The 13957-nt window shown below is 48.7% G+C and overlaps 8 protein-coding genes across 8 annotated transcripts; 4 read left to right on the top strand and 4 right to left on the bottom strand.

The window, feature by feature from the left end:
* Positions 1 to 146: 146 nt before the first annotated feature.
* On the top strand, positions 147 to 1567 carry N7529_007285 (uncharacterized protein; the record flags this gene model as incomplete). Its single annotated transcript, XM_057242812.1, has 3 exons — positions 147 to 447; positions 497 to 893; positions 943 to 1567. The coding sequence occupies 3 exons, from the start codon at positions 147 to 149 to the stop codon at positions 1565 to 1567; spliced, it is 1323 nt and encodes a 440-aa protein (XP_057098171.1).
* A 417-nt stretch (positions 1568 to 1984) lies between these two features.
* Positions 1985 to 3100, top strand: N7529_007284 (zinc-dependent alcohol dehydrogenase family protein; the record flags this gene model as incomplete). Its single annotated transcript, XM_057242811.1, has 2 exons — positions 1985 to 2152; positions 2204 to 3100. 2 exons carry the CDS (start codon positions 1985 to 1987, stop codon positions 3098 to 3100), a joined length of 1065 nt encoding a protein of 354 aa, XP_057098170.1.
* A 295-nt stretch (positions 3101 to 3395) lies between these two features.
* Positions 3396 to 3671, bottom strand: N7529_007283 (uncharacterized protein; the record flags this gene model as incomplete). The annotated part of the gene is made up of 2 exons (XM_057242810.1): positions 3396 to 3594; positions 3637 to 3671. 2 exons carry the CDS (start codon positions 3669 to 3671, stop codon positions 3396 to 3398), a joined length of 234 nt encoding a protein of 77 aa, XP_057098169.1.
* A 681-nt stretch (positions 3672 to 4352) lies between these two features.
* Positions 4353 to 5322, top strand: N7529_007282 (uncharacterized protein; the record flags this gene model as incomplete). Its single annotated transcript, XM_057242809.1, has 2 exons — positions 4353 to 4780; positions 4836 to 5322. The coding sequence occupies 2 exons, from the start codon at positions 4353 to 4355 to the stop codon at positions 5320 to 5322; spliced, it is 915 nt and encodes a 304-aa protein (XP_057098168.1).
* A 138-nt stretch (positions 5323 to 5460) lies between these two features.
* On the bottom strand, positions 5461 to 6554 carry pmeA (putative pectin methylesterase; the record flags this gene model as incomplete). The annotated part of the gene is made up of 3 exons (XM_057242808.1): positions 5461 to 5888; positions 5940 to 6052; positions 6115 to 6554. 3 exons carry the CDS (start codon positions 6552 to 6554, stop codon positions 5461 to 5463), a joined length of 981 nt encoding a protein of 326 aa, XP_057098167.1.
* A 663-nt stretch (positions 6555 to 7217) lies between these two features.
* On the top strand, positions 7218 to 8485 carry N7529_007280 (putative extracellular exo-polygalacturonase; the record flags this gene model as incomplete). Its single annotated transcript, XM_057242807.1, has 2 exons — positions 7218 to 7618; positions 7678 to 8485. 2 exons carry the CDS (start codon positions 7218 to 7220, stop codon positions 8483 to 8485), a joined length of 1209 nt encoding a protein of 402 aa, XP_057098166.1.
* A 121-nt stretch (positions 8486 to 8606) lies between these two features.
* Positions 8607 to 10421, bottom strand: N7529_007279 (putative 2-methylcitrate dehydratase; the record flags this gene model as incomplete). Its single annotated transcript, XM_057242806.1, has 4 exons — positions 8607 to 9041; positions 9089 to 9273; positions 9329 to 10106; positions 10164 to 10421. 4 exons carry the CDS (start codon positions 10419 to 10421, stop codon positions 8607 to 8609), a joined length of 1656 nt encoding a protein of 551 aa, XP_057098165.1.
* An 834-nt stretch (positions 10422 to 11255) lies between these two features.
* N7529_007278 (DNA cytosine methyltransferase) lies at positions 11256 to 13683 on the bottom strand (the record flags this gene model as incomplete). Its single annotated transcript, XM_057242805.1, has 6 exons — positions 11256 to 11691; positions 11755 to 12316; positions 12378 to 12951; positions 13022 to 13084; positions 13154 to 13225; positions 13297 to 13683. 6 exons carry the CDS (start codon positions 13681 to 13683, stop codon positions 11256 to 11258), a joined length of 2094 nt encoding a protein of 697 aa, XP_057098164.1.
* Between the last annotated feature and the right edge of the window lie 274 nt (positions 13684 to 13957).

Here is a 13957-nt window from a genome sequence, read left to right as displayed (position 1 = left end):
TCAGAAATGTTGCGCACCGGGGCATGGATCAGAACCCTGACTCGAGTTTGGGACAACACTGGGAAAGAAGCCCAAGGCCAATTACAGCCTCACTTCCTTTCTGCTTGTGTATAAGTGAATTTTGAGGCTTCTTTCATTCATTCGACATGGTCCCGGAAATGGAGCAACCAAACTTCATATTTTTGAATACAACGGGGGCGTCGAGTCTCTCTCAGTCCACTGCTAGACGAATGAGGGCGCATATCACGAAAACTAATTTCGCGAAAAGACGCCAGCAGATTAGATGCGCTAAGCTGTCCAGGACAAAAGAAAATGACAATCTTCCTGTGCGGAAGGATCGACTCGAGCTATCTATGCAGAGCAAAAGTCCCACGACCTCGACAAGCAAGTTGAATATCACTTTGCCGATATCCACCTGCCCCGACCCAGCTCGCGATGCAGGAACTTGTAGGCAAATAATTTTCAAATATCCTCAAAACCTGCTCATTGTCTACAGTTCATAAGCTGCAAGAGCTTGTCTTCCTGGAAGGCAGACACTCTCCAGGTAGCACAAGCGAAGCAGCCTGGTTTAATCTGATTGCCTCGGACCCCGCGCTGATCGAAGCTTCAATGGCTGTAGCTGTGCGACATTGGTCCCCAGATAACTCATGTCAACTGAAAGCAACTCGACATTCATATGCAGCTGTCAATCTCATCAAGCACCGAATAATGTCTACAGTAACTCGGACAGACGGTGTCCTTGGAGCAGTCATCACAATGGCGTTTGGGGCATCTTTGGAAAACAACGACCTTGCTTGGAATATACATATAGATGGACTGGCGCATATTATCGAAGACAGACAATCTCGAACTACAGAACCGCCACCATCATGGCTTAAAGATCTTGTTGTCCAGTTTGTGCACTTTTAGTCATTAGTTGTGCTTGGCTAACAATTCTGATAGGGATTCCGTCAACGCCATCTTCAGTTTCCCACGGCTGTATCACGAGCGCATTCTCAAGGTAATGATCGACTACGATGATCAAAGAATTTCAAACATAAAGGCAATATGCGACAGTGTTATACAGGTTCAGAAAGTGATCGATTCCCATCACAAGCACCAATTTGAATCGACGTTTGTGGCTCAAGAAATCGAGGAGCCGTTGGCCAATCTACATTACCAAGTACGGGCTCTTCGAGCTATCAGTGACGCATACGTTCAGGCCACTGCGCGAGCGATTGAACTAGTGCTTTATCTCCTTTGGCCTTCCCAGTCGGGAGCGCATTTAACATTTCTTGCGGGAGAGATGAAAGAATCAATATCCCGATTTCCGATTAAAGGGTGCTCCTATATGAATTTGACTTCCTTTCAGCTCATGATTGGGGCCATTGCTGCAGATAAGGGGTCGCCCACAAGGTCATGGTTTGTTAACACATTGGCAAGAGAGGTGCGAGCAATGCAGTTACGTGGTTGGAGCAAACCACTTAGTCTACTGCAAGATAGGTACATGTCTAGTGTAGGTCTTATGGGGCGGTTTCAAGCTCTCTGGAGGGAATTATATCATGTAGCGGCTGAACTTGAATTTTGAAAGAAGAATGGATCTTTGAACACAAGTCCCCGATCAACATTACATTATCCAATCGAAGCCCCGGTCAAGATTTATTACAAATCGCCTCTCAATGTCCCCCAAAAAGAAAAGGCTCACTAATTTTGGTTTCAAATTCGGAGGGGAGCAGTTCAACTGATGTTATTAGAGCTCTGAGCCAAATTATTGAGGAACCAATCACGTAAGCCGCTAAAGCTCCACCCAATCTGATTTTCCCAATTAGGAAAATGAGATTATCAAAGCGAACAACGACCCCGGGGCCTCCTCGCGCTCGCGACAATACTTAAATGGCATCCTCATCCCCCCCCCCCCCCCAGAGCAAAATAATTACCTTCTGACGTCACAACTTTGAGTCATTTCATCTCCCTGAGACCAGGCAATCCTCCTTTGACTTGAAAAATGGCCAGACGATGGGTCTTGACCGGCCAAGAAGGCTTTGAAACCTCTCTTGAGTACCAGAAAGACCTGATCATACCATCCTCCCAGGAACTGGGTCCTCATGAGGTCCTTGTTAGAATGCATGCTGCGAGTTTGAACTATCGCGAGCTAGTCATCGCAGGACCAATAGTATGTTTAGGCGGACCTCACAATGCCCATGTTCCTGCTAACCTTCTTCAGGGTGTAAATGGACCAATCACGCCACCTATTGTCCCGGGCTGTGACGGCGCCGGCATTGTCGAAGAAGTTGGATCCTCAGTTCGTGAATTTCGTTCTGGGGATCGAGTCGTCACGCACGTCTCGCCCAAACTCGTGGAATCTCGTGGCGACGATGCACTTGCTGGGTTTGCCGATGTCCCACCTTGCCTCGGCCAAGGATCTGACGGCACACTTCGGTCCCATGGTGTTTACTCGGAAGCGGGTCTTGTCCATGCACCAACGTCCCTAGATTTGCTTCATGCAGCGACTTTAACCTGTACATGGACCACTGCATGGAACTCTCTGTTCGGCTTGAAGGGCAGAGAAGCTGGACCTTGTTCATGGGTACTTGTCCAAGGTACGGGCGGGGTCAGTACTGCTTCTCTGCAGCTCGCTGTCGCAGCTGGTGCTACAGTTATAGCTACCACATCGAGTGAGGAGAAAGCGAGTCGCCTCAAAGCTCTGGGTGCGACTCATGTTATCAATTATCGGACCAACTCGGAGTGGGGTGAGGAGGCTCGCCTTTTGACTCCAGGTGGAAGAGGTTTTGATTTCGTCATTGATGTTGGTGGCAATGAAACTCTCCCGCAGTCTTTGGCGGCTGTGCGGGTGGATGGAATCATTCTGGTTGTTGGTGGAGTTGGTGAGACCACGGAGGCGGTGCCAATGTCTGCGGCTTTGTTGCATAGCTGTATTATTCGTGGGATTCTTGCAGCTAGTCGCAACCAATTTCGAGAGTTGGTTCGCTTCATTGACGAGAAGGGCATTTTGCCTGCGGTAGATGATGTGGTTTTTGAGCTTGCTGCTGCGAAGAGTGCGTACAGGCGCCTCAAGGAAAAGAAACACTTTTCCAAAGTTTTGATTCGGATTGATCATTAGATCGAAGCTTGTGGCCTTGGGTTGTTCACTGTGGTGTTGATGGGTTGCTCCATTCGTGCTCTCGACAATACTTTGAGGATTACACATGTCTTCCCGTTTTATTTGGAATTATTTCATGTTTTATATTGTTGCCTTTGTCATTCCACGAACTGATCAGTATTGGTAACACCATAGGATCAAAAAAGTACAAGTAACTAGAAGTAGTATTTGGCTCCCAGTCACAGCCACCTCTTGCCACTTTCTCTATTCGGGCATCTATTCAACGCGCGGAGGAGTGTAAAACGCAATGTACCTACTACGTCGGATCGCGTTGCCACCGAAAATGCAGCTGGCGATCCATCTCCTTCATGACCTCGCCAGGAGTCATAATCGCCCGTATACTGCTGGCCGTTGGATCGGGGGCATTCAAAACGACTGTAGTGCCATTGAAGTGTTGGAACACACGCAAGATATGGAGAACGATGGATTCGAGCTTCGCAATGATACTTGGGAAACTAGAGAGAATGAAAGTCAATGTTACAATTGCATGATCGTACGGACTTTGGGGGGATTTTAGACTATTCCGACACATTTTTTCTTCTTCAGAAACATATTTTGGGATCAAACCGACGAAAGCACCTGTGCCCTCGTCACCTTGTTCAAAAATTTACATGTCTTTACGATTATAGCATATGTATAGCGTCTTGGCCCAATTGTCTGTTTTAATCGCGAAAACGCAAACCACACATTAAACATAGTACGAACAAAAAAAACATACAACAGTGAGGATTCGCTGGTGGTCACCCACCCAACTACTAACTCACCGGCGTGTGGCTTAAGTACGGCTGAGCGGACGGGAAGCCCTGTTTTCCACACCCTATGGTCGTATGTGATAGGTATAAGGCTGAATGGAACTATATTGTAACAGTAAGATCTTTCAGGCCTATGGAATTCCCATACATCAGTGTCCACATTATCCATCAGACTTTTACGCTACAGGGTTTGCGGCTCATAGTTCCGAATTTACCCCTGCAAACTACCCCTGGAAATTTGCGGGCCATCTAAGAAAATAGCGGCTCCAAAATAGGACCGAAAGCTCGCTTGTAACTGTTCGAGTCTGAATAATTCTGGTTATTTATAGGCCGCGGCCTACCTCAGGTTGTGATATTTTCTGTCAAAGACACGCCCTCCTCACCTTTTGTCTCTCATTTCTTACTATCGACAATAACTTACTTCACCTTGTTCTTGTCACCATTTTCAAACTCTCAGGAAAATGGCCCCCACCAGCACGATATTTCGCCTCTTTACCCTGTCCGCTGCTATAGGCCTGGCGACTGCTACGTTCAGTCTCAACACTTCCGGTCCTAGTTGGGACTATACAACCAAGGACTTGGCAGACACCACGTCGCAGGCTTGCAAGGATGCCTACAGTGCCAGTATCAACTGCGATGAAACCCTCCTGAAGATCGTGGCGTCTATGGATCCTGACTTCGACCCGCAACCTTCGGACTTGCAGGCTATGTGCAGCACGACATGCAGTGATTCATTGTCGCAGTATATCAAGAATGTCAAGTCTGCATGCGGCGAGGATGGCGATCTTGCCGGTCTTTCCAGCGGGAATAAGTATGTCTATCAGGCTCCCATGGCCACCGTGGGCGAGGTTTTCCAGTACAAATATGGCCAATCTTGTGCCAAGAGCGGGTAAGTTCGCTACATAGTGGTTTTGCTCAGAGTGCATGTGCTTATATCTGCGCAGGTCTGATTACTGTTACTTGACCTATCCCGAGAGCGACGATTGGGCCAAAACCGACTTCCCATGCAGCGACGAGTGTGCAGTCAAGTTTTACCAAAATGCACACGAGCAACCTGGCTCAGCATATTTCTTCAGCTACTTTGCTCTTGGTACCCAATCATCATACTGGGAGAAGACCTTTGCTGGCGGTTGGGAAACTGTGGTCCAATGCGGCGATGGTGAAAGCGATGTAAGCTCCATTAGCAAGAGCGCAACTTCGACCAAGAACGACATGATCGATATTTCATCGTTCACCAGCTCGACTAGCACCAAAGTGGCTATTTCTACGACCTCAGCACCAACTGCAGCAATGTCAAACGCCGCACCAGTTCAGTCTGCCTCTGTGACTGCTTCAACTACTCCAACTACAGCCACTAGCGGCGCTTCGAGGCTCAAAGTCTCATTTTGTTTGAATTTTTGGGCACACATGAACACGTTGAATATTTTCTAACCTAATAACATGCTCTTTATCAGTATCGGCGAAAAGTAATAGCGAAACTCTTAAAGAAAACATTTATTCATAGCTATATACGTACCTGCATATTTGTGTACATATGTAGATGGAAAAGACCAAATATCACTTATTTCTTCAATAGCTCGCATCAATCCAATCACCATAGTCACTTCCCAAAACAGTTTTCTTTGTTACCCCAGCCGAGATAGAAGTCTCATACTTGCGCGCTGAAGTATTCGACCCATCTCCGGAATTATTGTACTCATAATATAACGGTGTAGCACCGTTTGCCATAGTAGTCCATCCCTCGGAATTGATCAGACTACCCAAGTTAGAGTTTTGGTAAATAACGCGAGACAGAACGCGCCATGGACGACCGAGATAAACATCGCCATCGATGCTAGTGCCGGAAGCAGCCTTGACATTGCAGTGGTCGATCGCATACCAAGCAGTATCGGTGGTTGTCTCGCGGGAGCTGGCGGTGATGGCTCCTGGGCCGTTGGAGACGATGTCGCATTCACCGAACCAGGCGGAGGCATCACCAAAGATGTAATCCACAGCTCCTGGAAATTGTCAATATCATATAGGAAGTGTTTGAGTGCAAGAGAACTGACCCTCAATCATGCAATTGGAATAGTATTGTGTTCCAGCCTTGGCGTATAGAGTATCTTGGTATCCCGAAAATTGGCATCCATAGAAGCCGAGCTTGTCCGCGTTTCCGACGAGTCTGGTATGGTCAGCCACTGTTATAATATCAAAGTAGAGTCAGGGATGTCAGAAAATACTCACGCAACAGCCTGTGAACCCTTTCCATAGCCATTCACAACATTGATGTTATACATCTTGAATCCATCCGAGACTACATTGATGGTAGCACTTTTGTCCAGAGAACCCGCCTCCGACGAAGAGATAGTATGGGTAATAGTAACAGTGTTGTCCTTGTATGTCCCCGTATCAGTAGTCTGACCATAAATAGTCAGAGTACCAGCGTAGTTAACGGTGATCTGCTCTGTGTATGTGCCACTGGCAATATAGATACAAGCAGCATTTGAAGAAGAGCCAAGGGCAGTGATAGCAGCGCTGATGGTGGAGTATTTCCCACTGGATCCGACCGTCAAACAGCCCGAGGGCGCAGTAGTCCTGCTCGTACGACGAATCAACTCGGTCGGTGCACCAAGCACGCCCGCGCCGAGGTATAGGGCTGAGAGAAGGGACTTGTGAAGATGCATTTGGTAAGGATTTTCCGGAAGATGATCGTCGAGAGATGTGCGGTTCGATGGGTATTATATGCAAGACTGACGGGGCTCCGCAAAGAGTCCCCTTTTTGTTTAAGTCACGGCAAATTCGTTTCAAGGGACTGATTTTATCACGGAATCCACATCGGTCCGGAGCTATACAATGTGGTTGAGACACATTCTCCACTCCGAGATATTTCCATAAATAACAAGTTTCCTTCGGGCGACATCATGCAGGGTTCATTCATTTAGGCAGATATATCCACTGGTATTTTATTGGCCTGTCACTTTATCTCGAGGGTTGTTTCACGAGAAAATGTGGCTTTAAGCGAGATGTCGCGTAGTGCATGTATGCAGTGCATTTCTAGATCCGGGGAAATCAATGCCGAAGAATCTGCGACCAAGAACCTATTGGTCAATGAACAAAAGAGTTTCTGCAACCTGTTCCTGTACCTCTAGAATCAAGAAATGATCATCACTGTACTGGAAATGTTCCTCGAATAGGGGGCAGGGGTCAGACGTTTCACATCCGGCTATTTCTCCGTGATGGTTCGAGTCTGAAACATCGAGCTATATTGTTGCATGTGAAATCAAAAAGCCATAAATAAACGTACTCGCAGGTAAAAAGCGAACGAAAATTGACACACCCAAAGCATTATGTCACTGAAAACTTCTCTCGCAGCGTTCGCGCTCATCGCATCAGCTCTGGCACTACCGGAGTCAACGAAATCCCTTAGTGCCCGCGCCTCAACTTGCACACCCAAAGCAGGCGGATTATCCTCAACAGACGATGTGCCGGCAATCACGTCGGCGATTTCATCATGCGGCAACGGGGGTACGATCGTCATTCCCACGGGGACAACGTACTACCTGAACAGCGTGCTAGATTTCGCCGGTTGTGTTGGCTGTGACTTCCAAGTCGAAGGTCTGCTGAAGTTCAGTTCATCGACAGACTACTGGGAGGGGCGCACGGCAATGATCAACATCAAGAACATTGACGGAATCAAAATCCGATCCGTGACTGGAAAGGGAGTGATCGATGGCAATGGGCAGAATGCGTATGCCACATAATCCCATCTTCCTATCTCTCCTTAACCCACTAACACTATGTATATAGATGGGACCTATTTGCTGCAGACAGCAGTTATGCCCGCCCAACTCTCCTCTACATAACAGGGGGATCAAACATCGAGATCTCGAACCTGCGGCAAAAGAACCCACCCAACGTCTTCAACTCCGTCAAAGGCAACTCCAAAAAAGTAACATTCAGCGACCTAAAGATGGACGCAACATCTAAGAGCACCAACGAGCCCAAAAACACCGACGGGTTCGATATCGGCGCCAGCACAGACGTAACAATCAGCAACGTGAACGTGCGCAACGACGACGACTGCGTAGCGTTCAAACCCGGTGCCGATGGTATCACTGTGACAGGCATAACCTGCACCGGAAGTCACGGGTTATCCGTTGGATCATTGGGCAAAAGCTCTGACGATTTCGTGAAGAACGTGTACGTGTCCGGGGCGACGATGATCAACTCGACCAAAGCGGTGGGTATCAAGACGTATCCGTCTGGTGGATCGCATGGAGTATCGACTGTGAGCAATGTCACGTTTAGTGGAGTTGTGGTTGATGGATGTGATTATGCGATTCAAATTCAGAGTTGTTATGGGGAGGATAGTGCCTACTGCGCTAAAAACCCTGGGAAGGCGGATTTGACGGGTGTTGTTTTTGATAATATTAGCGGCACGACGAGTGGGAAGTACGATGCTGTTACGGGGAATTTGGATTGTGGATCTGAGGGGACTTGTGATGTGAAGGTTAGTTCCTATACTGTTCTGGCGCCGTCTGGTAAGGGTAATGTGCTCTGTGCAAATACGCCTTCAGATCTGGGGATTACTTGCACGGCGGGTGCATCGGGGTGAGAGGAGCTTGTCCGGGTGGGAAAATATTCAAGAAACTCTATACAATTTTGCGGTATATAAAAAACGGCTGTTCATCATACAGGTAGTGACACCATGAAAGCGCACCAGACCAATTATTCGTTTAGTTGGAGGGAGTGATAGTCTTGTCCTTCACGTAGAGGTCGACGTATTGGTCGACATCGTAGTTCTCCAGCTGAGGACGATCCCAGCCTACCTTCATCAGCTCATCGACGCGGGCCTGGTCGAAATGCGCCTCAAGGTGACGCTTGTACTTGGAAAGAATCTCGGGCTTGGCCTCCTCGCGACGGAGACGGTGACCAAGAGGAGCCTCGACGGCGATCTCATCCAGGACAGTGCCATCGTTCAGGGTGACGGTCAGCGCGTTGGGAATGGTGCGCTTGGTGGGGTCGTGGTAGTCGGTGGTGAAGCTGGTGTCCTCAACACAACGGATGCGCTTGCGGAGATCCTCAAGCAGAGGGGAGGTGGCGGCCTCGGAACCGTCGGCGTAGTCGGCGGCGGTCAAGCGGCCGAAAACAAGCATGGTGGCAACCATGTACTATTAGAGTTAGCTAAAGCACAATGTTCAAATTCTGAGGTACCAACCTGCACGCAGTGGTCACGGTCGGCGAAGTTGTCCATCTCCTTGAACTGCTTATCGATGATGCGAATGCAAGCCTCGTGTGTGCGGTTGGTGATCTCCTTGATGTCCTTGGCACTCTTGCCCATGGAGGCAAGCTTGGCATTGACTTTCTCAGCGGCCTCAATGGCAGTCTGTGAGTGGAACTCGGCTTTTAAAAATGGATTAGCTGATGCTTATCGTTGGTGTCTTCTTAGTTTACTTACCCGGGTAGGAGACCTTGAACAGAACGTTCTCCATGACGTAACTGCCATAGGGGCGCTGGAATTGGAACTTCTTGCCCTTGAACAGAACGTCGTAGAATCCCCAAGTAGGAGCAGTGAGAACAGTGCGAAGACCACCCTCGCCCTTTTGGACCTTCAGGACCAGGTTCACAGCGCGTTGGCAGGCATCACCAGCAGCCCATGATTTTCGGGACATAGTGTTGGGCGAGTGGCGGTAAGTACGGAGAGACTGTCCATCCACCCAAGCCTGGGTGATAGCGTCGGCAGTCTGTTGCTCAGTAAGATCCAGCATCTTGGAAACGACAGCGGCTGTCGCAACCTTGACCAGAACAACGTGGTCAAGGCCGACCTTGTTGTAAGAGTTCTCAAGAGCCAAGACACCCTGAATTTCGTGTGCCTTGATCATAGCCTCCAGAACATCACGGATCTTCAAGATCTTGCCGTTGCCGAGGTTTCCACCAGCACGGTTGGTACGCGAAATCCAGTCGGCCACAGCCAAGATACCGCCCAGGTTGTCGGAGGGGTGACCCCACTCAGCAGCCAGCCAGCAGTCATTGTAATCGAGCCAGCGAATCATAGCACCAATGTTGAAAGCGCCATTCACAGGGTCTAGCTGGTAAGGAGTACCAAACACACGGGTACCATTGGGGACAACAGTGCCGTCCACGACAGGACCGAGCAGCTTGGCACACTCCTTGAATTTCAAAGCTTCCAAACCGCAACCCAGAGTGTCAAGGAAGACCAGACGAGCAGTATCGAACTGGTCACGAATTTCAAAATCAACTGAGGTTCCGTATTACCGAGCCGAGCCACTTACCGCCAAGTCAGAATCCACTTTGTAGTCGTGGATGTAGCTAGCCATGTCCTGGATTTCAGTGTCATATGCCTTATCGGAAGTCACCGCCGGAGCGGCAGATTGACGGGCAGCCATTGTTGAGAAGCGAGAAGTGCGAGCAACAGAAAAAGAAATTCTAGGGGCGATGTTAAGGGAAGAAGCCAAAGTGGGCAGTCTGGAGATGCGGGATAAAGTGCGGGGAGACGAGTGGGTCAGGCGTCTCACTGCGGGCAGTGACATTATGAAGGAAGAGAGAGAGAAAGGAATAGGGGAATAGGATCAATTCAAGATACCCCAATGAGATAAAGAATTGAGAAGGGAAATTATTTCAAAGAAAGAAGAGGGAAGTTCAAAAAGTCAGAATGTTTGGGGAAAAAGGGAGAAAAGTACGGAGAAGGACAAATGTTATGCTGACTTCATCCTGCCGAGGGTCGGTTACTGTCGGGTAAGGGGAACATTCACTACAGCTACTCCATACACCGGGGTTGCTGATCGCACCCTACTATCGAACTTGGTTAGCTTATTTTCATCAATACTTGACACTCTTACAAGAGAGGTAAAAAGACATGAGGAATTTCGATTTTGATAGTGTAGAAAATGGCAGTATACCTAAGCGAAGGAAATATTGTTTTTGATGTACATTTTCTGTGGCTTTTGTTCTATGGGAAAAATACAACGTATATTTTCATTCCCATTTATAGGACAATTGCACAATTGACTTTTCAATTGACCGGATTCTGTGCTTTCACACTTACAATTGCTCAAAGAGCCGAGCATCGGAATTACGGGAAACAAGGGTATACAAACTATAACTACAACCAGTTAACTAGTTAGTAGGAACTCCCAATAGATTAAAGACTACGATCTACACAGCGATTATCGGAGTATCTCTAGGGCTGGGAACAAAACGTCAAGAAAAAAGAAATTCGAATTCGAATTCAAACGGCTATCACCGATCGGTCACATTCGCAGCGCCCTCGGCTGACCTCTGCCCACATGGGGATCTGCATTCCCCAGCCACCAGGTCCCCCAAACGAATCGCGTTTCCTCCCTTCACCATCCCCTCTTTTCACCCTACTTGAACTTTCCTTCGATCTCTTCCTTGTCGGTCTCCCGAAGAGACCGGATCACTTCCCCGTAAACGGCCTCGGCGAAGCGAGGAGGTACGGCATTACCGATCTGCTTGCGGGTGCATTTCCCCGAGAACTGGTAGTCCATGGGGAAAGTCTGCAGCATAGCCATCTCCCGGTCGGTGTAGGCCCGGGTGCCTGAGGGATGATAGTTGAACTCACCCCCTCCGCAAGTGATAGTGCGGGCCAGACTGTCGGCGGAGAATGACTCCCGGTGGCTGTTCTGCCACCGAGTGATGACTCTGGCGAGATTGTGGTCATCAGCGTCTTCGGGGATTTGGCCGATAGTGGTACGAATGTTTTCGCGGCGGGAAAGGTTGCTGCCATAACCAGGGTCTCCATGAGTGGGGTCAGGATAATGAGGCAGAACCTCACCAGGTCTAAGAATATCACAAATTAACCTTGATTTCTGAAAGCTCTCTCGTCTTTCATTTTCAACTTACCCTGAAGCAATAACCATTACTCGCTTACGCTCCTGGGGAACTCCGTAATGATCACAACTCAAAATTGACCACCGCACAGCATAGCCAAGCTCCAGCAGGCTTAGCACTATCCGATTGAAAACCAGTACATGGCGATTGACGAGACCAGAGGTCTCTTCGATGGTCAGAATGCGGCACTTGGTCGCCCTGGCCAGGTCTACACCACTGAAGACACAGGCAGAGTTAGCATCGTCATTTTTGCTCTGGACTGTGTGAGCGGGAGACCAAGTCTGGCAAGGCGGAGAGCAATGAGCAATATCTACCCGCAGGAAGTCCGGGGAATTGGTCAGAAAATCGTAAAAGTCCGCGCGCTCAATCTCCACATCCCGAAAGTTGAGCTCATAAGTGGCCAGAGCATGCTGATCCCGGTCAGTGGCCCATTTGATCTTGATACCAGCCTGCTTTGCGCCGCAGGACACACCACCACCGCCACAATAGGCGTCACCGAAGGAGTATGTACGCTCAGGTTCGAGTTCGATGATGCCCTTGCGCTCATTCTCCGAGGCCATGGTGGACTTCTCCTCTTCGCCGAACGGCACAGTTTCCCCCTCGCCATTCAGCACGAAGCTCATTGGACCACTTACGGAAACCAGGGTCTGCATCGTGGTATTCAAGATACTCAATGGCATTGTCGTCAGCAGTAATAGGGGCCCGACTCCACACAATGATCACGCCGGCCTGGCGCATAGTCAACTTAAGACGGCAAGTCAACATCGGAGGATTCTCACGCAAGGGAACACGGTAGTTGGTGAAACGAATGTTGACAATTCGCTTAATGTTATCGGAGCTTATGAGCCCGTCCTTCTGAGTGAGCCAAACAAGCTCATTGCGGAGTTTGGGCAGGAAAGTGTCACATTGGTTATCGGTTGTCCGATAAAGACGCCAGCCAGCGAAGCACAAGCTCTCTGGCTGGGGAATGACCTCGGTCACCTTCATGAAGGATCCGTCTTTGAACTCAATGCACATACCGGGCTTGTACACGATTCCATTCATGACATGGGTGTACGGCTCTTTTTCCGGGACATTGCGAACCTCTCCAACGTTCTTGCGGGGAGAGGTCTTGTTGGGCGAACCAGGCTTCTCGCTAGATAAGTCGATAATCGATGAAAAAGATCGAGTGCCTATGGGGGCCGTGTTGTTTGTCAGGTTGCGGATTTCCTAATTGGCCTCATAATTAGCAATTGAAGCAATTAAGATAGCTGGTCTTCAAGCACAACAATCGACTTACCCGCTGAGTAATGAAGGAGACCTCGGGGGTATTGTATATTTCCACATCGGAGTCGGCTGTTGGCTGTTGGTCCCATTGTTAGCGATTGAAACAAACAACAGGATCTACGTTGAAGCACCACGCCTGACTTACCTGATTGGGGCTGGTAGCGTGAGTACGGCGATCAGTTGCATTCGGCAGGTCCACGTCCATCCTTTGCAATGCCTATGTTGCCATTTTGTTAGCGATTGAAGGACAAACAAAGGCTATCAACCCGGAGTCATATCAAGACTTACCTCTACAAGGGAGCTGTCGCTGACAAAGCGATTCATGATTGAAGAAATATTGAGAGAAGCAGTTTGTTGAATCGCAAGAGCGGTGGAGCTAGAGAGATCCGCGGAGGTGAAATTGATCATGTTGTCCTCGACGATGTCGTCAACGATGTCGTCGTCGCCGGTCAAATCAATTACCATGCCGCCATTGTTTCCGGGACGTACGAATCTGTGAGAGACCCCCTGCTTCACGGATGGGCTTGAAGCGGGGGGCCAGTCATCCATGCATACATCATCAACAGGAAATGTTGTCATCTTCCCGAATTCGTTTCCTGTCATACCGCTATGGGTATACTCTTCGAATTCCAAGCGACGAGGCGAATAACGGGGTCGATCCATGGAAAACGCCATTCTTTGGGAGAATAACATATTCAGGAGGAATCAGTATGAAAAGATGGGATTTGAAGAATCAAAGTAACCGGGAAATGGAAGAAGACTTGGGTAAGGACGAGCTCGGTTGCAGATCACCAACTTCTCAAAAAAACCAGATAAGGCGAATTTTCTCCTTATCGATACTATTGATACGAGGTATTTCAAGGTAATCCAGGCCTAAGATCAGATGGCTCTCAAAATTGGCAGCAAGAAGTTGGTAAGTAAACTACAATTCTATACAATGTACAGCAGG

The sequence above is a fragment of the Penicillium soppii genome (genome assembly GCF_028829465.1).
Source record: "Penicillium soppii strain IBT 18220 chromosome Unknown utg000005l, whole genome shotgun sequence".
Classification (NCBI taxonomy): domain Eukaryota; kingdom Fungi; phylum Ascomycota; class Eurotiomycetes; order Eurotiales; family Aspergillaceae; genus Penicillium; species Penicillium soppii.
Note: the sequence above shows the minus strand (reverse complement) of the source record. Positions and strands in the feature narration are given on the sequence as shown.